This window comes from Mesocricetus auratus, unplaced genomic scaffold (genome assembly GCF_017639785.1).
Source record: "Mesocricetus auratus isolate SY011 unplaced genomic scaffold, BCM_Maur_2.0 Super-Scaffold_100006, whole genome shotgun sequence".
Classification (NCBI taxonomy): domain Eukaryota; kingdom Metazoa; phylum Chordata; class Mammalia; order Rodentia; family Cricetidae; genus Mesocricetus; species Mesocricetus auratus.
This window is the reverse complement of record NW_024429190.1, coordinates 23827622-23851643: the sequence shown is the minus strand read 5'-3', so window position 1 is coordinate 23851643 and position 24022 is coordinate 23827622. Positions and strand designations below refer to the sequence as shown.

The 24022-nt window shown below is 43.2% G+C and overlaps 1 protein-coding gene across 8 annotated transcripts in view; it reads left to right on the top strand.

The window, feature by feature from the left end:
- Window positions 1-24022, top strand: part of Prom1 (prominin 1) — a 103874-nt gene that overhangs the window by 68520 nt on the left and 11332 nt on the right. For all 8 annotated transcript variants that reach the window (XR_005877738.1, XM_040747044.1, XM_040747045.1 and 5 more), the window contains 12 exons: window positions 683-746; window positions 3761-3920; window positions 6914-7066; window positions 11925-12048; window positions 13618-13721; window positions 14777-14861; window positions 16494-16640; window positions 17182-17253; window positions 18360-18452; window positions 20282-20335; window positions 23246-23326; window positions 23440-23508. Coding sequence is in view for 7 of the 8 variants with exons in the window: in XM_040747044.1 (XP_040602978.1) it covers window positions 683-746; window positions 3761-3920; window positions 6914-7066; window positions 11925-12048; window positions 13618-13721; window positions 14777-14861; window positions 16494-16640; window positions 17182-17253; window positions 18360-18452; window positions 20282-20335; window positions 23246-23326; window positions 23440-23508 (1206 nt within the window). In the remaining variant the exon portion in view is untranslated. The remainder of the gene's footprint in view (window positions 1-682; window positions 747-3760; window positions 3921-6913; window positions 7067-11924; window positions 12049-13617; window positions 13722-14776; window positions 14862-16493; window positions 16641-17181; window positions 17254-18359; window positions 18453-20281; window positions 20336-23245; window positions 23327-23439; window positions 23509-24022) is intronic.

Below are 24022 nucleotides of genomic sequence, written 5' to 3'. Positions count from 1 at the left end.
TGCCCAGGAGCTGCTGTACCAGTTTGGTTTTATTTCCTTCCTAGTTCATTGCTTTTCCCCACACTATGCCTTCAGCCTGGCACTCACTGCTTCCTCCCTCTCCTTTGTCAAGTGACTTAGTATTTTTATCCTTCATACACTGTTCTTTTACTTAAAAAAGCTAAACTAATTTTATTGTATACATTTACCCCTTGAATGTCTGTGCTCAACATCTCCGTTTTCCCAATGAGGTGTGGTTCTTATTTCCTTGGTGCAAACAGTAGCTTAACTTTCTTTGGGTTTTCTGCATGTTTCACATTACTTGTCCTTCACTATGGTCCAAAGGAGTTTCTTCCAGGGTGAAAGCCTTTAAGATGATCTCTGATTTATTGAGTTAAAAGAACATGGTGTCAACCTCAGCACACAGCTCAGTGACAAAGCACTTGCCTAGCACATGCAAGACCTGACTTCAGTCTCCAACACACACACACACACACACACACACACACACACACACACACACACACACCAAACAAAAAAAATAGCACTTTTTTTCTAAAGGGTTTTGCTTTTAGATCCTTGATGGTTATGTTAAGATAATTTCAATTTTAAGATAAATAGTACATTTTAATTTTACTTCTCTACTTGATATAAAATGGAGGATAAGCCAACTGACCTTCAATTCATTTTTAAATATTTTTAGGGGTATACGTCGATTGATGAAATACCTGCTAAGGTAGGAAGCCAAACCCTGGCTGTCATCGCAGGTGAGTCTTACTTGAAGGTCATTCTGTTTCTCTCTTTGTTGATGCTGTGACTGGTGAATACAAAGAAATAGCTTGTTCTAGTTAAAAAAAAGTAGTCTGCAAGGTTACCATTCTCTCTCTCTCTCTCTCTCTCTCTCTCTCTCTCTCTTTCTCTCTCTGATACACACACACACACACACACACACACACACACACACATGCAAAAGTTATGGTATCTAAAAAAAAAGTCTGTCACTAAACCCTATGGAATGAATATCAGACATTTTGATTATGTTATCTTTAGTCAGTGATGATGTAGATTAGGGAAAGAAAACCACCAAATCTCATATTTTATGTTTGTTGCTATCTAGCAAGGGTATCTGCTGGGCTCTTCTAGACATTACAGCAGCTGCAATTTGGAAGGTTATGTTCTAATTATCTTCCTGGGGAGGAAAGTCCCACACCCAGATTATTATAGTTCCTAAATGAACTTAAAATGATTCTTACTATTTTTAGGAATACTCTACAGGAGAATTTGTCTTTGGGGAAGTATTTTCTTTCTGTCTGTGGTCTTAAGGTGTTAGTTTTGGGCTCTATGGCTGCTAGAGTTTTAGGGACACAAGTCTATGCTGAGGGCATCTTAAGATTTGAGACTACTGTGCTGCTTTTGGGTGAGGATGTTTGGGAGTCAATGTGCAGATTTGCCCAATGTAAGCAGCTCTTTATGCCAAGAAGGAGGTGACCTTGGGTTTATTTGCCTGAAACTGAGTAAAAGTATAGCCTTCCTTTAAAGATGTTCTCAGGAAGAAAGAGAGGGCTGAGTGGTTAAGAGCTTTGACTCTTCTTCCAGAGGCCCTGGTTCAATTCTCATCACCACATGACAGCTCACAACCATCTGTAATTCCAATTCCAGGGCATCTGATTGTCTTTTCCATCTTCTTTGGGCATTGCATGCATGTGGTTCAGTCACAATGCACATAAAAAACAAATAAAACTTTATTATGAGATACTAAAGGCAAGCTCACTCTTTCCTTTGGTAACAACTGAAGGCTACTTACTGCATGCTGGATGTCTGATAGCTGCCTGCTTACTAATCTCCATGTTTGATTTCTTGTTTCCCCACTATGGACCTCTTCTGCCCATACGGGCAGTCCTCTGTTGTAAGTGTGCTACATGCATGAGTTAATCCCAACATTTCTGCTGTCATAGCTTAAACAGAAGTCAGCATTATCCCAGGGCCACAAAAGTGTCTGCTACCAGTCTGGATGCCAGTTAGTTTGTCTTTATGTCCTTAGCTCCCATACTTTGGGCCTTGAGTCTCAGCCTGCATTTTTTTAAGTGCCTACTTTGTGCCAGGTTCTTCCAAGTGTTGGGGATGTGAGAAGCATTTAGGTATGACCACTGACTGTCCTTCGGTCAGTCACCCACACAGGTCACAGTGTGGCAACTGAGTATATGCAAAGCAGTCACAATGGGGAGGCAGCAGCCTTAGGGAAAGGAGGCATCCTTCACATTGAAGCTTGAGGAACACATTTGATTGTCAGTTGCCAAAGCTGACAAGGCTGTGCCTCGTCATGTGGCGGGAAGGGCAAGACAAGCCCCCAAGGAGCTGGTCAAAGCAGACTGGCTCCTTGGATCACTTGCATCAAAGTGGCCGATGTTACCTTGAAGTTCCTCAGAAATGTTTGCATAGGAGTGATATGGGGAGGCATTGAGACCCCACATAGTTCTCCAAACACGGTGCGCTCAGATGCTCTCTGTTTCTAGACTTCAAATCCGTGTGAGAAACACTTGAAGAAAGATTCACACCATTTTCATGTGCAATCACATTTTGAAGCAAGCCTCCAGCCTCTACCGTTTGCCCAGAGTCCAGCAGAACTCTGAGATCCGCTTTGAGAGAGTCCTGTTTACCATTGCTTACCAGTTTCTCTGCCCATGGGAATCAGTGGACTTTTAACTATTGTGTTTGTTCTTAGCACATCTGGGACAGAACCTAACCTCTGGACCTGTGAGACAATGGTCAGGTGACACAGTGTGAACTGAGATCAGAGTCTGTTGGGACAGACTAACACATTCTAGAACATTGGTCTCTGGAAAGCCATTGTGGATCTGAGTGGGAAATGATCACAGGCATTGTGCTGTCCTTGGATGTAGGAAACACAGATAGGCTTCTGCAATAAGTCCCCAATTGGACGAGTCAAGTAATTGTTTAATGAACATCAACTGAGATCACTTTTCCAAGAAGTAATACATTTCTTTTATTTTTAGTCTATTTTCTTCCTTTCCTTCCCTTTGCCTCCCCTCTCCTCCCCTCCCTCCCTCCTCCCTTTCCTTTTCTTTCCTTCCTCTCCTTCCTTCTCCCCATCTCCCTCCAAAAAAATCCCTATTTGGACTAAGCTGGCCTCAAATTGGCTGCAATCTACTGGCTTCTGCCTTCCCCATGGTGGAATTACTGTGTACACATGTCTGTCTCTTTACGGCCATTTCTTAAGTAAGGGGATGTCTATTCTTACTATTCCCCCAAATCACATAACAGGACTTCCTTAAAACAAACATCGGCAAAAACCTAGTACTTTACTAAAGAGAACAATGGGTGAACAACTTAACTACATGGTCCTCTGGGTCACAGTAAAGTGGGAATAAAGCAGACATTGCATCAGCAAGGAAGCAGATTAATATTGACAGAAGTACTTGGCACATGGTAGACACATTGCATGTTAGTCATGTGACACCCAACATTTATTTATTTATTTATTTATTTATTTATTTATTTATTTATTTATTTGTGAGATGCTAGACGAGGGAGCCTTGCTTGACTTCAGTACCATCTCGCTGAGTCTGTGCTTACATTCACTACATTCACTATGTCGTTTGGCTGTTGCTTGTAGATGGTCTTAGCTCTATTGGTGCTTGTTATACTTTGTTAGAAGCCTACACAGAACATGGGGAACACCTAGTTGACTTTTTTTTGTCCCCAAACAAGGACTCTGTCTTGTCTGTTTGAAAGTGAGTAACTGGGGTCTCTTTGTTTTCAGATGTCAAAAAGGCCTTGGATTCCATCAGCTCCAACATTACAAGTGTGAGCCAAAGTATTCCTATTAAGGAGGTGCTGTTTGACGTCTCCAATTACATTAATGACAGCAACAGTTACTTGCAGCAGGAGCTGCCTAAACTGGAAGAATATGACTCATACTGGTGAGTGCCTCCTTGGAGCTGTCAAATGAAAGGCGTGAAGCTTGCTTTGTAAGGGTACAAAAACATGACATAATTTCCAGAATAACATGATAAAAAACAAACGGGATAAGGAGGCTGAGGCCTGTGTGAACAATCCCAGCTATGTTCATTTATGAAAGTCAAAGGAGATTGGAGAAACAGTGTTGCAGTAAATTGCTTGCAGTACAAGTGTGAGGACCTGAGTTCGGATCCCCCAGCACCCATGTTTAAAAAAATAGTCAGCAAAGAAGGGCAGTGGGCATCTGCAACCCCAATACTGAGGTGGTGAGGGGACTGGTGGAGCCCTAAGCTTGCTGGCCCCCAACCTAGCCAGTGGATGGGTTCTGGCTTCAGTGAGACACCCTGATTCAAAAACTAAGGTGGGGAGTGATGGAGGAAGATGGCTGACATCAGCCTCTGCCCTACAAAAGCATGTTCATACGTGTGCCATATACCCAGCACACACACTAAGACAGCACACAATAAAACTGGAGCAATACAGACATGGTTAGTGTGGCTTCCAAGAAATGCATATTCATAAAACACTCCTAATTTAAAAGCAAAACTTGGGGAACTGGAAATCCTTGTCAAATGTTCAGCAGTTTAGGATTTTGTTGTTAATTGATTCTCGAATCTTTGGTATTGTTAGTAAGCCAAGAGTATATTAGGATTTGGAAGCTCAAAAATAATCAAGAAGGGTATTTGGAAAGTGTGCTCATTGGTTCCTGAAGCATATACACAGAAGCTACTATTTTCTGAAGGAATCTGGTTTGTTTTTAGCTGTGCTATGAGGCTACTAGGTTGGCATCTGAGCTGGGGGAGGAGGCTGTTGGCAGGCAGCTGCTGTACCCAGGGCTTAAATAATGCAGGCCATGGTGTGTGGTCCTGGAGGGTGATGATGGACATTTCAGACAGAGCATGGAGAGGAGAACTTAGGCATCCATGAAGCATAAGGTGTATTTTCTTCTCTGAAGGGTGCAGCCCTAGGACTAGCCCCTGGAGAGGTTAGAGGCCCTCTCTCACCTGGCTTACTTTTTGCACAAGACAAATGATGAAATCGTACCCTTAGGAGTGAGCTCACTAGGCATTTTAGCCACAATCCTTCCAATAGTGCTCCACAGATCTGCTAAGTTATGTTCTGTGCATGACTGTTATTTAGACAAGGACTTCGGGGTTCAGGAGAGGGAAGTGACCCCTTGAAGGGCGTACCATCTGGCTGCACAATGGGTAATCATCCAGGGACTCCTGCCACATTTTCACTGTGGGACAAGGACACCCCAGCAGACACTGGCACAGACATAAGACAGAATGTCCCTTAGAGACTAAGTTTCCCAAATGAGACAGCATAGTACATTTGTCTGCCTCTCCTTCCAGCTACTCTTCCCTCCCTCCCTCCCTCCCTCCCTCCCTCCCTCCCTCCCTCCCTCCCTTCCTCCCTCCCTCCCTTCCTTCCTTCCTTCCTTCCTTTCTTTTTCCACCCCTGCCCAGAAACCATAAAGCTTTTGTTTAAAAAAAACATTTCAGCTAATCATTTGATTAATTAACTCTGAAAGTTCTCTGAACAGGCTCCGTAGTTTATTTAATCTGGCCTCTCTGATACCTGGATAAAACATCCCACTGAATGGTTGCTGGTAGCTATTAGTGTAATTACCAAAATTGTTTTTAATTGCCTGAGAAGCTTTAGTGGCCTCTTCTGTTAGGAGGCCCCAAGAGGAGCAGTTACTTCTGTTTTTTAATGTCTATAATGTTGGAAAGCATTCTTAGCCTTGAATACTCCTTGGCTGCAGAGAAAGTTGGTGTGCATGCCGGGAATGCCAGAAAGACATAATTGAAGCTCCATTATCCTAAAATATCTCCCAGGACCATTACAGAATTAAGCTTTGCATTCTGTAACATTTGATTTAGGATGCTCATAAAACTCTAAATGTCTCATATATCTATGTGCCACACAGAGTATTTCTGGTTTGGTAAGCAACATGATATCCCAGAATATTCTTGCAATCCCAAAAGAATTTTGAGAAAGGGAGAGGAGCTTGTTTTTTTTCCTCTGTTATCTACCCAGACCCTAGCCACAGCTTCAAAAACTAGGAAACTTGATAGGATTTGAACGTCTTGATCAGGCACCTGAGGAAGCTTGGGCTTGCTATGAGCCCATGTGACACTTGTGGGTGTCCACCACTCCATAGAGAAAAGGTGCTACCAAGCCTAGAGGAAAATAAAAATGTATTGCCTTGTTAGGTTAAGAAGCAGGGGTAGCTGCCCTTTGCTCATTGCTGGTAGGGGTGAATTAGCCAGGGCAATGCTGGAGAGCCTATCCTGGTGCTGAAGACAGGCGAGAGCTGGCAGGCTGACCAATCCTGTAGGTACCCAAGCCTAGAATCAGGGTTATGTGTTGGCCCACCCCAACATCCACCCCATCTGTAATCCGCTGGAGCATGGGGAGGGGTTGGGGGAGGGTGAGTCCTATGGACCCAGAGCTCCAGGATCACCACAACACAGAGCAGCAACACGATGTAGCAGAGATCAAGGGCCTCAAACCAGACCAATGGTTCTTTGCGATGAACATCTGCATGTAAAATATATGGACGGAGGGGTTTAGTGTGTAACTCACTGTGTCACACTGCAGTTTCCATGACAAGATTTTCCCCTTGTTCCTTTATTCTTTTTCTTTCTCCCCCCCCCCACCTTTTTTCTCTTAAATTTTATTTTTGTTTTATTTTGGGGTGGGGGAGAGAAATGGGTGGACTTGGGAAGCATGGTGTGATAAACACGAAGAATAAATTTAAAAATTTTTTAAAGAGGAAAGGGGGAAGGGGGCTTGCAGTCATGCAGTCTTACCCTCTGTTGCTAGATGAATAAGGCTACTCCAGCCTTAGCCAAGCTCAGTCAAAATAGCCATTGCCTGTTTGATAAATAATGACGGAAGGCTAGGCTCACAACCAGAAGTCGTACATAACACTGTACTTTTTCTCCAGGTGGCTGGGTGGCTTGATTGCCTGCTTCCTGCTGACCCTCATTGTGACCTTCTTTTTCCTGGGCTTGCTGTGTGGTGTATATGGCTATGACAAGCGTGCCACCCCAACCAGAAGAGGTTGTGTGTCCAACACGGGAGGCATATTCCTCATGGCGTGAGTGTTTGCTTCATTCTGTCACTTGAGGGTGGAAATGTAAGGAGGAGGTGGTGCTGGGTGTGGTATTATGAAGCCTGGAGCCTCTGAGTTCACATTGCTTACATATGGCGGGCTCTTTATTAAAGCAGGTGTCATGAAAATCATCTCAAAGTTGCTTAATTCCTTCATCATTCATTCACTCATTCACTCATTCGCTCACTCATGAGAAGCAGAGACACCATTTATCTACCGCCAGCAGTACCGCTAACTTGAAACACCAGGAACTTGATTTAAAGCAAGATTTGCCAACTCAGCACCGTCGATACTTAGACAAGTAGCCTGAATTAGGGACAAGAGTAGGCATTAGGTACCTGTCAGTGGGGAACCTAAGATGGTAGGTGTGAGTGGCAGTCCTGCTTTGAAGACATCCATATCAATGTTCACATATTTGGGGAATCTTTACTCTAGGTTATTGGGACGAAGCTTAGCGAGCAAGACCAGTGAGCACAATGATGGCACCAGAACCTTAAAACTGGGAAACAGGTGCAGTGGCAATGAATGTACCACCAAGAAGATTAGGTGGCCTTCAAGCTTTCTTATCGAAAATAGTGCTAGACTATACTATCCTAGGGCCTCGAGGGGAAGTAAGGGTTAGAAACTTCTCCTTTGGGAGATGGAGAACCAAATCATCAGCCATATGCTTTTACCCTGTGGGGAGGAAGACTGGAGAGCAGACGCCATGCATTTGTCTGCCTCTTTAAACATGGGGTCACTATCATACTCAGACTTCTTGTGATCAGTGTGTCTAAATACTTTTCCCATCCAGGCTCTAGTACCATGACCTTTATTAACATTAATGTAAATGTGTCTGAAAATAGCCTCAAATGAATGACCTAGGGACTTCCAGGATCTGAGAAAGTGCTCCACATGGAAGCCTATTTGCTCTCTCACACACAGAGATTTAAAATATTCTACTCCAGGACTTCAAAAGTGTCTTAAAGGTAGAGCCCATGCCTAGCATGTGCAAGACTCTGGAAACAACCCAAAGGGAAGGAGAGAGGGAGGGAGGAGGGGGAAGATGGAGGGAGGGGGAATCTCCAAATGAAAGTACCTCTCAACAGTGAAGAAAAAAAAGCAACAACAAATTACACCAGCAAGGAAAAAATGTATTTATTTTTCCTTTTTCAAATAAACACAGATACAAGTAGATTGGTTTGATATTAAGACTTTCATACCTCAGTAACTGGTTGTTTGGCAAACATTTTGGTGGCATATATATTCCATCAGTTTCACTGCTTCATGGGGAAGTAAACTACTTTGGAAAGTTACTCCCTTCATAAGATTGTTAAAAATGAAATTTTAGGGATACAAAAACAACAATCTGATGTCTAGCTTCAACAAGCAAGAAAGCAAGCAAAAAATCCGTCCACAGGCTGATGGAGGCTACAAGCTACTTCTGTTCAGAGTCTTTTCAGAGACAAAGGCTCATGGGAACATTTGGAATGGAGGTAGGAGAAATGCTAAACATGTTAGATGCCGTCGAGTCCATTCCAGGTGGGCCACAGATGAGGATGCCTATTTTACTTTACCATTGAACCTTTTCTCAGCACATGGCAGGCTTGACCGCTTGCTGACATTCTTTCTGTGCTTACAAACGCTTCTACTCCTCGAGACATCTGGTAGATCCTTGGACATTTGGAACGGGAAGGTTGGATCCCAGTGCAGTTCACCTCAGACCCATGAGAAGGCTTCTACTTTCAAACTGCAAAGCCTACATTCAGTTCTGTTGCAACCACATCCCCACATGCTTGTGAACATAGTGACATTGTCCACTCATGAGTGTGGTCTCTTTCAAGAACTGATGGCCCAAACAGTTCCTCATGAATGTTTAGTGGCCCTTTCAATGTCTTCTGAGGGTTCCCAGAGCATGGTAGGGATTGCATGGGACACAATGGTGGACATACAGCGTAGAATGTGAGACTTCCTCAGAGATTAGGACACCCATCAATGGCAACAAGCTTTTGTTTTTTTTGTTTATATGTATGTTTGAAGCCCATTATAAAACTTTCCCCTTCACCCCTTGACAGTAGTGTCCAGATCATTACTGTAGACTTCAGAAAAGTTAATTCCAAGAGAGCCATGGGTATCATGTAGTAGTATGTCTGCATGGCTGGGGCCATTTCCAAGGTTCAGTAGACTCTAGCAAAGGCCATAGAGACACTATTAGGTCTTTTGTTTAGTGACTCCCAACTTAGGCGGTGCTGCGGAAGAAGGAGAGCAAGCTCTAGAAGACCCGGCGTAAGCAGAGATGTGCTTCTGTAGTTTGTGTTAAGGTGGTAAGGCCTGAATGAGGTCGGCCAGAGTGTAAGCACTTGTGAAGTTGGCACTACATTGACTGCTGTGGGTTTCTAAAACGTTACCAAGATAAAATAGAGGTCACAAAATTAGACATGCATTAATATAACCATACAGCTCAGGGCTGGAAAATCTGTTTTCTAGATCTTTCTAACCATTGGAATCTTTGTTGCATATTCCTTTTCTTCATCTTAGTTTTCTTTGTTGTTACTAGGGTCAAACCTGGGTCTTTACACATGCTAGCCAAGTGCTCTACCGCTGAGTTACATCACCGGTCCTTGTGTGTAAGGACATTTTTGCTTTTGTTTTCCATTTTGGTCCTTGTTACTCTTCATTATCTTTTTCCTCCTGGTCCTCCTCTCCCCTGAGCCTTTGAAAACACATCAGTGCCTTCTTACCCTTCGCCTATGTCCATGCCACTGATCTGTGTGTGCGCACCTGTCCACACCACTGATCTATGTATATATACCTGTCCATACCACTGATCTATGTGAACACACCTGTCCACATCACTGATCTATGTGTACACACCTGTCCATGCCGCTGACTTATGTGCACACACCTGTCCTCATCACTGATATGTGTACTCATATTTGGAAAACAGAGACTGGCAACTACTCTGTCCTTTCCCCCTATTAAGCAGAAAGAATGACCACCAACAGTCCTTCCAGAACTCTTCTCCATGCACCAGCCCTCTTACTTTCATGATTGCTTCCTGTTTCTTCATCTCCCAGTAGCTTCCAGGCCCACTCCAATTTACTTTATTACCCATCATTCCACTTCTGCTCTTCAGGACAGTGGAGACAACAGTGTTTGCAGAATTGAGTACTCTCTTCTGCAAGTGTCTCCCCCTAGTGTAAAGCCCTTACTCCCAGTCGACAACCTCACACCTACATGGTTTCTATCTTGCTCTCTGCCTTGTCTTTCATCGCTGGCTTTCCTTCTCTCACCCATTCTTCAAAGGATGGAGTACTCCAGGCCAGCCCCAGGCTGTTTGTCTCTGCAATCCATCCCCAGGGTTAAAGGGCCATTTCTAAGACATTACTGATGTCTCCTCTAATCCCAGGCATGTGTTCCAAAGCCATTGAACTCCTCCTCTGCATCGTCATGCTGTAGCATATCACTGGTACCACGACCCAGGTCCATTTCATCTTCTGTCCTTGCACAGAGCATCAGTGTCTCTGCCACCTCCCTCCCTTGGGTCCCTTCCTCCATCTACCTCTCATACAACATTGCCTTCCATGTTATATTTCATTCATCTTACTTCTCTCCGTCAACAATAGGCCATTGTCATGGGTATCCGCAGTGGTGTCCCACCATATTGACACCTATCTAACTCATCTGTCACGTTCTGCCAAAAGTGTTTTCTGCAGAAAGAAATTGGTTGTTTTCCTCCTGTGCTTTAGCCCCTTATGACTCTTCTTCTTGGGATCTCCTAGCCCCCCTCCACTGTGCCTCTCCATGGCATTATTTGCAGCTCCTGTGGAGACAGAGCCACACTGGTCCCTTTCCGAACCTCGGTGGTACCGTGTGAGTTACTTTATTCACTGCTGGGACACAGTACCTGATAAGCTCTTGAAGGGAGGAAGGGTATATTTTGAGGGTACACCCATCATGATGAGGAAGTCATGGCAGCAGGAGCTGAAGGATTATGCTGCACCCGCAGGCAGCAAGTCAAGAATGCTAGTGCTTGGTTTGTTTTCTCTTTCTGATCAGTTGGGGAGCTCAGCCCATGGGATGCTGCTACCTTCACTTAGACTGTCCCATTCCAATTATCCTAATCCAGATAACCCCTCGAAAGCATGCCTAAGAATATCCCCACAGGCACAGATGTTTGAATACCTGGTCCCCCGTTGGTAGAGCTGTTTGGAAGGTTTAGGAGGTGTATCCTTGCTGGAGGAGCTATGTCCCTGGGGGTGGGCTTTGAGGTTTCAGAAGCTCCATGCCATTCCCAGTGCACTCTCTCTCCCTCTTGCTTATGGTTCAGAGTGAAAGGCCTCAGCCTTTGCTACAGTCATTAGGCTACTGCTTGCTGCCACGCTTCTCCATCATGGCAAATCGTATGCCTCTGGAACTGTAAACCAAATAAAACATTCTATAAGTTGCCTTGACCATGGTGTTTTATCACAGCAATAGAAAGCAGATTAAGACACTACCTCACTGGTGTGCCTGGAGGCTTACATCCCAAGTGATTCTAGAGCCTGTCAGGTTGGCAGTGTGGATCTCCACAAGCACACCTCCTACTTAATGTCTCTCTACCATCTACATCCTTGTAGGAAGAATTGATTTTCAACTGGTCCCGGAGTCAAAGCTCTGAACTATGCAAGACCATGGGTAGACCCAACACTATTATTGTAAGGGTTCTATAAGCATTTGCCATTGGTGGTAATCACTGCCTCCCTTCACTGTGGAAGGTCAATGCATTTTTACCCACAAAGCCCTGAAGCTTGCAGCTCTACATACGATGAGTAGGTGAAATTAATGAGAACTAATAACTCATGCTGTTTGTGTTTTTTTCCAGTGGGGTTGGATTCAGCTTCCTTTTCTGCTGGATATTGATGATCCTTGTGGTTGTTACTTTTGTCATTGGTGCAAATGTGGAAAAGTTGCTCTGTGAGCCTTATGCAAACAAGAAATTATTGCAGGTAAATACTTTTTTTTTCTTATGAGGGAGGCTTGGGCAGACCCTTGGGCCTCACTGTATCTGGTGGGTTGCATCAAGTGAAAAACCATAGGAACTTTGCTCTCATTCAACAAGCTGAAATTCTACTTATAGTAGCTAGTATACTCTCTCTCTCTCTCTCTCTCTCTCTCTCTCTCTCTCACACACACACACACACACACACACACACACACACACACACACACGCGCGCGGGTAGGTAGTAGGCTTAACCTGGTCAATATTGAGGAGACAAAGTTAAGAATTGGATTTCAGATTTGCTTTCCCCAAAAACTAACTCACTCCAGGACTCAGACAGCACTTTCACTTTCTTCATTAATATAGAGGTTTGATTCACATACCTGGCTTTTAGGTGACTTCCTAGTATTTTTCTATAGATTTTGATGTGTGTGTGTCTGTGTGTGTACAATATTGTGTATGTATGTACGGAGGCCAGAGGTCAATGTCAGATGTCTTTCTATTCCACTTTTTGAGACAGGGTCGCTCACCAAATCTGGAGCTCATTAGTTAGCTATACCGGCTAGCCAGTGAGCCTCTAGGATCTGCCCTTCTCTGCTCTCTGGTCCTGAGGTAATACACCTACATTCATCCTTTACATGGGTGCCGGGTTCTGAACTCGGGTCCTCATGCTTGCACAGCAAACCCTTTATCCTCATAGCCATCTTTCCAGCCCCAGAGTCTGACGTTTGGAATGCATTTCTACTTCCCTCTTTTATTGTGTGTATGCTTTCCACCTGGCACCTGTACTAAAAACAAGTGAATGACTGCACAGGTAACCAATTGTAGCTTCAGCTGTTATTAGTCAAGTGATACTAAATTGAGAGCATCAATGGATCACATCGTCTCTATTTCTTTTCCTAAGAAAACAGTGGAAGAACATTACCTTCAACTTACGTGAATAAGAAAATAATTAAGCATAGGTGAACTTTATGTTTGGTGTTGGGTCCCATCCCTTAAATGCCTCTTTATATGTGTGTGAATATTTTAAAATCAGAAAAAATTCTAAATCTGTAATACTTTTGTCCCTGAACATTTTAGAAGGGAGATGTCCAGCCACACACTAATATACTTCTCTTTAATTTGTGTGGGACAGTTGAAAAGTGAGGGTTTATTTTCTTTGTTTTGTTCTTAAAACAGGGTCTCACAAGGTAGCCCTGGCTGTCATGGAGCTCACAGAGATCTTCCTGCATTTACCTCCAGAATAAGGGGTTAAGGCCTTGTGGCATCACGCCTGACTGGAAAATGAGTTTTAGTTCACTTTGTCCTAAGAGACTGAGTCTATTGCTTTATGACTTTCTCTTAATATGTTTAATGAGTTCAAGTTGCTCTAAAAACACAGTTTCAGTTGTTCTGGTTGATGCTATTCAGTGCTTAATCCATTTACTAGGATTGTGCTATTTTCTGACTTGGGGTTTAAAATGAATAAGAAATATCACAACAGAAAATATCTCAAAAATGTCTAACTGAATAATACTTTTTATTGTATGAGTTAGTATGCAACTGTCTTTAAAACAACTTTTGTGTTTGTTCCAGGTTTTGGACACTCCCTACTTGCTAAAAGAAGACTGGCAATTCTTTCTCTCTGGCTTGATACTCAAGAACTCAAACATTAACCTGACATTTGAACAAGTTTACAGGTATTAATTCTTGCAGCAGACATGTTCCTCCTCAAAATCGTGTTGTTGTTAAGAATGGGGATTTCCTTTCAGTGTTTTTTTAAAACTTAATGGTAAGACTTGCAATTAATTTCAGAGCCAAACTGTTTTCTAGTCTCAGCAAATTTCATGGAAAAAGGCACCTTTTCCAAATGTCATGTTTTCAAGCCTTTATGACCCAGTCTTGGTGATTTCTCAATCCTCTATCTAGGTATTCCCTAAGATTCTCTGACCAAAGTAACAATAAGATGCATTAGCAAAATCCTTTAAGTACTCAGAGAGGAGCACATACCACAGACACCATAATAGTGAGACAGCCTGTTTATTGTGAAGTCAGATTACTTGGGATTCAATAGTGAGACAGCTTTAGGGCTAGCCTGCACATTGTGCAGTCAGATCACCTGGGATCCAGTCTTGTTCCTGTGGCCCCAGACAATTTAATTTCCCTCCCTTTATTATGGTACATGACAATAGGCGTCTTGCCTGGAAGTTATTAGAGCCGGTGAGATTCATGTGTTTGGAGTAGTGCTTGACACACTATAAGAACATGATAAAATGATATTCTATGATTGTTCATTGACATGCATTTTCAACCCCTGACATGTAAGAACAATGGTAAAACATCCTGACTTCCACTGCTAACATCCCTAGGATACTAAATGATACACAGATTTCTCTAACCCTTTTACAACCTTAAATCTTCAAGTCCCTTCTCGAGTGTAATAAACCTCAGATTCTGGGTCACCTGACAAGACACAGAAAGGACCTGACCTCAGTCCCTCTGTTGTTTAACACCATTCACAGAAAAATTATTTTCTTTGCCTTTAGTTAATCTTTTAGAGTAAGTCTCTAAATAGTGTGTGATAGTCCCTTCCCTCTAACCCTGAGGTAACTGACACTGTAATCACTTCCCATCATGTACCTTTGTCAGGTAGAGAAACAGTCCTACTAGCCGGATGGGTGACTAACCTTTCTCCTCATCCTAAGTGAAAGTCCATGTGCTGATAGGGTCATGTTTTCTCTGCTTCTTCTCATAGGGATTGCAAAGGAGGTCGGGGTGTATATGCTACCTTTCATCTTGATAATGTTTTCAACATCACCGAGAATTTCAACATTGAGAAGGTGAGTTGTTAGAACCAATCATAAACTTGACCTTGTTTATTATTAGACACAAGTACATTTCTTCCTCCTGGTTAAGACTGATATGAAGTCCACAAAAAGATAAAATGCACCATTTTAATGTGATAACGAGTAGATCTCTATGGGTACAAAATTCTTAAAATAAAAGTGTTTCACATTGGAAAGTTATCTAGCCACCATGTCCCCCTTAGTTCCTGTAATGGCCTTCCTTAACACCAAATGAGCAAGATGTGGGTTAAGACCTTCTCCCCTCGTCCTTCTTAGGACCTACTCATTCTGCAAGCTGTTTGCAATGTTCGCTTTTATTTATTAATCTCAAAAGACCTTCTCACCCCCAACCAATTGTCTTTCCTTTTTCCACACATTGAATTTTTCCAATAGACTATGCAAGACCTCCAAAGAGGTCTCCCATAAGAAACTTTTCAGGAAAACCATTAATTTCATCTAGTGACCATGCTCTACAAGCAAAAGCCTACTCACTTCCCACGGATGTTGGTCCTTCAAGACCAATTTCTCTGTTCTGTCAGGTCCCAGGCTTGGTCCCTGTCCTCATTCCTTACAACTTAAGCACTGTCACCCCAGAACTCCTGAATGGGTTATATGAGCCCTACCTGCCTGTGGCAAGAAGCAGAAAGGATAGAATCAAAAGTAGAATGACCATCTTAGCTGTGGTCCAACCCATACCCTTTCATGTCTTGAGATGACAAGGAAAAGCCATCCGAGAACACACAGAACTGAAGAAATCGTTTCTGTGCCAGGTCTCGAGAGCAATTAGCTTATGTGCCCTCAACCTCCTTGCTGGGAAGCCTTCTTTGGTCTTCTTAGCTTCCAAAATGAGTAGAGAGATTTCAAACAAGACAAAGGGAGAAGGTCCTGGCCCTTTGCTCACTTTGCCATCATGGAAGGTCGTTGAGGAACCAAGGGAAACATGATCATGATGACTCTATAGCTTTCCAATGTAAAGACCTTTTGTTTGAAAAGTTTATATGAATTTTGTGTCTAGCATGTCTCCTAAATATTCCCATAAACCAAACAGCATCTTGTGACCAAGTCCTAAGCAGATTTATTGTACTCATTTGTCTATCATATTATGGGCTAGTTTCCATGCACCATGTTATGTAACAGTTTGGAATGGTAGCCAGGCACTGTATGCTATGGAAACTAATGATTGGCTGTTAGGACAACCCAATATCAGCAACCACATTCCCAGGATCATTGTCTACCAGAAGCTATCTCACATGCCTTCCCACTACCCAGGTGCTTGCTACACCTGGAATAGCCTACTCTGTCCTTAGGCCCATTTGTCAAGAGTGGACTCTTAGACATCATTTCTTTTCTACATTCCACTTCCACTGAATCCTCTGTCTGGTCTTCTGATGGAGTTCATGTATCCCTTTCTTGTAACGCAACCTCTTCACTCCAAGGTCTTCAGAGTTGGAGACGCAATCTTACTTCACTTTAAATTCTACCTCCAGAGAGAATACTTTTGAGGCAAAGAGGAAAGTAATTCAAATCGAAATATATGCATCTCTTTCCAGTGTAGTCTCATTCCTCTTGATGACATTGAGTGTGTGGTCTTCTTGGAAGATAAAAGGATGCTTTTGTTTCACACAGCATACTGGGAAAATAAAGAAGGAGTTGGAAAACCTGAATGTGAATATTGATAACATTGAATTGTTGGACAAAACAGGAAAGAAAAACCTGGAGGACTTTGCACATTCTGGGATAGATGCAATCAATTATTCCATGTACTTGAAGGAGGTATGAGCAAGATGTATGGTCTTTGGGGAGAAATTAGAGTATTGTACTTTTGTTTTTGTTTATCACAATAGTGGATTCCCATAGCATAAAGGTCAGTGTTTTAAAGGTCAGCAGTTTAGTGTCATTTGTATATTTATAGTTACCACCTGCAGTTCAGCACATTTTCATCACCCACGGAAACACTTTACCCATAAGCAGTTGTTACCCAGTCCCAAATTCCTGGAAGCCACCCATCTACGCTCTATTCTGTATAATCCATATAAGTAGTGACATACACTTTGTGACTTCCACTTCTAGATTCTTTCACTGAGCATTTTTTAAAATCTATGAATGTTATGGTGTGTATTTGTAGCATATTTTATGGGTGAGTAAAATAATATGTATAAATAGAAACGCAAATGGTATAACCTGTGTAGGAGTTTCTAGCCTTATTTTGTTGCTTGATGGCTGTGGTCCCATGTTCAACATGCTACTTTTCAATGGTGTTCTTGTTTCAAAAGCCCATGTCTGTAACATGTTTATTTCTTTTCCTCCCTGGTAGGCTGAGAAATCTCCTACCAAAATGGATCTGCTGGCATTTGCCTCTTCTCTGGAAGAAAAGGCAAACCAGTTGGTGAGTTCAATAGTCTTGTTCAATGCTATAATAGTTGAAAAGGCAAATATAGGTATCATTTTTTAGGAAGTCAGAAAGAGGTCCCTGTCACCATGGCTTAACCTTGTCTCATAGCACGTCACTAATGCATTAGAGGCCCCATTGGCAGCTGTCCCTTTGTGGTTCAGAAGGCCAAACAGCTTTACCTCTGCATGGCTTTCACAGATCATCACCTCCACCTAAAATACACACACACATGCACACCATGTACACATGCATGCATACATGCACACATACATATGCACAGATATACACATTCATACACACAGAGATGCACGCATGGGCACACACACACAGACATACACACATACACAAATGCATACACAGCATGCAGACAAACACACTTGCAGACGTACACATACATTTGTGCACACATATTTTTCTTGCAGTCTGAAGGAGTATTAACCGAGTTGTGCCTTTCATTATCACCAGTAGGCATATGAGATGGAGCAGAGGCACCATCATAGCCCATAGACTTGCCTGCTATGGGTCCTTCTGCACAACCAGACTGATCCCCTCTAAGAAATAGCAAACTATGGTGACGAGGAAGCTGGGCTCCAGAGGAGGTTTAAGTCCTAACTCAGTCTCTTCCTACTGCTAGTAGCTTAGGCAGAGTATTTCACTCCTCTCTGTGCCTTAGTTTCCCCATCTGTAAAAAATGGAGGCAGTAATTATATTTGCCTTACAGAATTGTTATAGTTCATATACTGACCATCATTTAAGTGTGAATTAACTTGAACAGTCTTCAGTAGAGCCTTGATTTTTTTCAACTGTAAAACAGAGAATTTGACTGACTATCATTTAAAGGCAAGGAAAAAGAAACCACAGCATCTGGTGTTTACAGGAAGTGCTTTTGAGTGTGAGATGTTGATGAGTTCATGGCTCTGTAGTTTGAAGCAGTTTGTCTAGATGCTGTGTCCAAACCAGCCTGATGCTTACCCGTGTCATAATTGTCTAAGAGGGGGTGCTGTGGTCACGTAGCATCTTCTGGTGTCCTTTATGGTTAAAGAGTATGTTTTGTGGTCCAGAAGGATGGTGTTGATCCTTTTGTCTTCTTTTCCTTGTAGCCTGATGGAAAGTTGAAACAGGCCTTGAACACAGATGTACAGAATATTAGAACCATTCACCATCAACAAGTCATTCCTTTGCAGCAATCACTGGTAATAGTCAACAACCTGTGGCATTTCGTGGTGGCCTGAGTGAAATCTAGCTACCTAGTTATCTAGTTAACTTACAGATAGCCTGAAGACACATACTTGTGTGTTGGAGCGCCCAACCACTCAGCCTCAGATATGTAGCTGGGCTTTACAAACCTCAACCTTAAATCATGCCTTCCTCCACTGTGCGTCCCTCTGTTCCTTCCCTGAGAGTGTGAGCAGGGAGGCGCGCCCCACACCTGTCTCCAGCACCTTGCTACAGCTTGCATTCCCACTAGTGGATCTCCCAGGCAGTGTGAGTGTGCTCTGGACTCATGGTGACATATTCTCTCATTCTTTTTCTCCACACTCTGCTTAGAAATATGTGAAGGTGAGGGTGAGTACTTCTGTTTCCTTTAGCTCTGTTGGCTCTCTCCATGGCTGTTGCTCTCGTTCTCTTCTATTCTACCCCCAACTTTCTGTTCCTTGCTTCTAATGTAACAGAGGTAGTTTGTAGTTTGAAATCATACAGATCTGGTTTCAAATCCCTCTTTGTCCCTCTAAAACATAGTGACTTCCCACTGTCCTCATCAAACAATAAAGTTTCAAATAATAAAAGCAGAGAGAATGATGGGACTTTAGGGATGGCTATCGCTTGATCCACAGAAATGGATGACTTCTGAATTTGGGGACTCGGAAACCAGGGGAAACAATGTTATGCTTGTTCCTGGGCCTGTTTGTGGCTCTAAAAGGGAGAACTGTGTGGAAAGTGTGTCTCTGTGTCAGGGGTTCAGGTTTGCAGATGTACAAAAGTCCATCCTCTCCGACATAGAAACTTCGGGATCTAGTTTTTACTCTGGTAGTCTCTCTGTCTTCTTTTTACTTTCTGGTTTGCTAGAGTTCCACAGGGTTCTCCCATTGTATTCCGATTTGCTGTGCACTGAATTCTTACAATTCCTTGTCTTTATGCACAACCTAGAACAAGCTTGTTAACATAATAAGCACACTTATTGCTGTCATTTACATTTTCCATCTATATTTTTCTTCAAGTAGACATAACACCCTGGTCTCTTCTGAGCTAGAACAGCCTGTGCCCAGATCTATCATATAAACCAGGGGCTGGCAAATCAGGCCTTATCAACCTTATCAACCACAGCCTGACCCAGTCCAGTCTGTTGCCAGTTTTAAAAAAAATACACTTGATACAGCCTTTGTAACTGTGGCAAATATAGCCACTCTTGGCCATAAGAATAGAATAGAATATGATGCAGGAGGTGGTGGCACACACCTTTAATCCCAGCACTCTGGGGCAGAGGCAGAGGCAGAGGCAGGTGAATCTCTGTGAGTTCAGGCCAACCTAGTATACAGAGAGAGTTCTCGGACAGCCAAGGCTATACAGAAAAACCCTGTATTAAAAAACAAAACAAAAGAAGAAGAGGAGGAGGAGGAGGATAATATGATTCCTAAAACCTGAGCTATTATGGCGTTTTACAGACAGAGTTTGTCACCTTAACCTAAACCATTCAAGTAAACCACACTTGATAGGCAGGCTCTGTCTTAATAACACTTTTCACACTGACTAAACCCATTTTGAGGGTGTTCGTCCTTGTATGATATGGGTGTGATATGCTGCCCTTAGAGCTTTTGAACATGATCTTGCTTTTCTTCTACTGGTTTTATTATCCACTAGTGGTGTGTAAGATCCATGTTGTTGCTCATGTCTGTTGTACTTTCTAGAATGCAGGCAACTCACTGGTCAGATTTGATGTTTGTGTTGGGAGAGGGCCTGAGATATGGCCTGTGTTCTTGATGCTTTGGATATGAATTTTGAAGTTTTTTCTTTTCTCCACCAGAATACTTTAAAACAAAGTGTCTGGACACTTGAGCGCACGAGTGAGAAGTTGCCGGTAAGGGTTTTGATTTTCTTTCACGAGATTTTGTTATTAAACATCACACCTAGAATTCCAGAGGTATTGGTTTTCATAAGTAGTTTAAGTTAAAAGGAGGTGTTCAGAGTATTTTTGAGTACCACAGATGGTTTTCCTATGGCTTCCCTTTTCCCAAGAGCTTCTCTCGATGCAAGTTTCAAGTCTGGGTCTTGCTATGTAGGAGGTGAGCTTCAGCATGGATACTTTTGTAAAACTGGTGCTACCTATCACTGGTAGTCTCAGCACTTAACCACACATGCTTACCATCACTGCTAGGCAGGCCACAGGCTTTTCTACTCCCCCACCCTCTAAAAGACTCAGCCTGGAAGAGGAGACCCTTGTCAAAGCTGGCAGGGAGAATGGCAGTGGACAGGCATGGTATTGGAGCAGTGAATGAAAGCTTACATCTGATCCACAAGCATGCAGAAGGAGAGAGGGAGAGAGGGGGGGCGGAAGGCAAGGGGAGGGAGGACAGAGAGAGAGAGCAATAACTGGGCAATGGCATGGGCTTTTTTTTTTTTTGGTTTTTTGAGACAGGGTTTCTCTGTATTGTTTTGGAGGCTGTCCTGGAACTCGCTCTGTAGACCAGGCTGGCCTCGAACTCACAGATCCGCCTGCCTCTGCCTCCCAAGTGCTGGGATTAAAGGAGTGTGCCACCAACACCCAGCTTGGCATGGGATTTTTAACCCTCCCACCACCAGTGACACATTTCCTCCAACAAATCCCTACCTCCTAATCCTTCGCAAACTGTTCCATCAGCTAGAGACCACGTGTTCAAAAATATGAACCTACGGAGGCCATTCTCACTCAATCCACTGTAGGGTGACACCCCAGCAGATATTCTGTTTGTGACTTTGAGGGGGATCATTTCAGCTGTCAAACAATAACAGAATGACACATGCTTAGGACATGAGCAAGAAAACCAGTTGCCTTAAAGCCAGTGCTCAGAACACAGCCGCTTGTCTTACATACTATCAGCTGAAACAAGCCACTTGACCACAACAATTGTCATCATCATGAGCTAGAGAAGTACAGTTCTGCCTCAGTGTGTGGGGGGGGGATGGCTTCCAAGACACCCCATGAATACTCAAGTCCCTTACATCAGTTGCACAGTATGTGTGCCTAACACAGATATACCTTCTGGTGTACCGCCTAACACAGATATACCTTCTGGTGTACCGCCTAACACAGATATACCTTCTGGTCTACCAAAACCGTCTCTAGATTACTTACAACACTTGATGCAATAGAAACATGATGCAACTAGCTGCTGCCTTGCATTATTTAGGGGGCAACGATCAGAAAAATCTTTACACATTCAGTAAACCTCTCCCTTCTCTGCCACAAAAGGTAATTGAGGCAGGTGATGGTGGTACATGCCTTTAATCACACCACTCCAGAAGCAGAGGTAGGCAGATCTCAGAGTTCGAGGCCAGCCTAGTTTACAAAGCAAGTTCCAGGATGGTCAAGGCTACACAGAGAAACCCTGTCTCAAAAAAACCAAAACAACAAAACCGGCTAATTGAATCCCAGATTCAAAACTCCTAGATTAGATGGCTGATCATATACCATCCTACAAAACATGGCAAGTTATGCCAGGGAAGGCACCAGTCACCTTGAAAGGTTCATCACTCCTCCACAAGATGACGTGCCCTGGAACAGCAACTGAGTAACGGGGCTGTGCTGTGTTCATCTTGTACACAGAACTGCAGCAGATTCATCAGAAAGAAGTGTCATTGCTGAACTGGAAGAACCGCTCATAAGAGCTTTGGGGTGTGAACCCCACAGTTAAAAAGGGGGGAGGTGTTTCTACTTTCTTCAGTGAGCCAAGTATTGTGACACAGTCCCAGTAAAGAGCAGTAGGTTTGCTCTGCTCCGGGCAATGCCTGTGTCCCTGATCCCAAACCTATGTCATACATGTGTGCCCCATGCTAAGGGGATCTGGAGACGCACTGGTGAGCTCATGGTCTTTTCTGGCTCCCTCTGCACATCCAGGATGAAACCTGCAGTTGCATGTTAGCCCCTGGGATATGAGACAGACAGAACTCTGTTCTGATGCACCTGCCCGGCCGTGTTCCCCCAGACCTCATTGCAGAAAGAACCTTTTCCCCGTTTGTAGCAAGCTGTTACTTGGGTTTTCAGTGATTGGGGCTTAGTGCAACAAATTTCAGCTTTAGAGACTTTTAGAGGGAAAAAACTAACTAGCTGGGCCTCCTCGAAGAAAGTCAGTTGTCTCCTCTGAAGGGAGCTTGGCAGCCATGTGAATTTGCAAGCAGCCAATGATTCCCATCAAGACCCCGTTGGGGATATAGAAGCAAAGGGTGTCCCCACTGAGCTCATCTCCTCCTCCCGTCCTCAGAGGGCTGAGCCAGGTCTTGATGTTATAGGCTATAGGACAAATCACTAGAGACCTGACTGTCCATTAACAAGAGTTCTGTGTCTGTGGATGGGTTCAAACAGTTATATACTGAGTAGAAGGCATTGGGATTTAGCTTGGTGGTAGAATCTTGTCCTGAAAACACAGGCCATGGGCTCTATCCCCACTGCCAATAAAGAAAAGAAAGGAAGAAAATATTTGGGGAGGGGTAGTTTTTAATGTCTATAACAAACATGCACATACCCTCGGTTTTGTTATTACTAGCACACACAGTGTTGTATGTCAGTTAGTGACATAGAAGGCATGTTGTACTAGATACCGATGTACCCAAGCAGATTGCTAGGGTTATTTGACAGTATCACTCCATTTTACAGAGGGGCATCCAGGGCCTGAAGATTTTGAGCAAAGGGAATGAGGATCCTGGAATCAGTCCCACCTCCCCAGGACTCTAACTGATTTGCAAATTGTCTAATTAAGTCCCTGGTTCCTCTTCCAATTATTGTATTTTCCAGGAGAAAGTGAACAAGATCATTGTGTCTTTGGAGTCTGCTCAGAATTTCCTCATCAATAATGTTTCTTCCATCGTTATTGAAGTAAGTTTTCTCTTCTTAAGCAAGGGTGTAGATAAAGTGGTGTGTGAGCATTCCAGGAAGTAGCTATACTCTACTTGTTTTAATAATGGTCTCAATCTTTGATTTCTTTCTAGGAAACGATGAAGTATGGAGGAACAATAATAGGCTACTTTGAGCGTTACCTGAAGTGGGTCTCGTACGCCGTAAGTAGCTTTGTCTTTTATTAACATAAAGGGTACCGCCTTTCCCGAGAGTCATCTTCTAGTATAAAATCTGAAGAATATTAGAATCCAGTGATTTTAGTTGGAAATAATGAAAGCGTCTGTCTGAACCTGATGTTCCAACTCCTCCACATCTTGTATGAGGAACTGAGGAAGTGAACAGCAAAATAGCTGGGCTTTGATTCAAAGGTACAGTGAGAATACAAAACATGCTGCAAGGAAGCAGCAGGCTGTCTGAGGTAAGGTGCTCAAGTTGAGCTGGTTACTGGTTAAGGCTTCCTTGTATGGAGTCCGGAGCGCAGAGTTAGTTGCTGGGGGCAGGGAGGGGGTGGTTGTTGTTTTAACTGAAAGCTTAAGGTCTTCATTCATTTCACAAGTCCTTGCCCATGGTGTGTCTGACTCTAATCATATACATGCCCAAGTATGCAGAGGTGTAAGAAGTAGGGGTTTTCCCTAGATGTTCACTCAGAACACAGTTTGCTGTATTGTGCACACG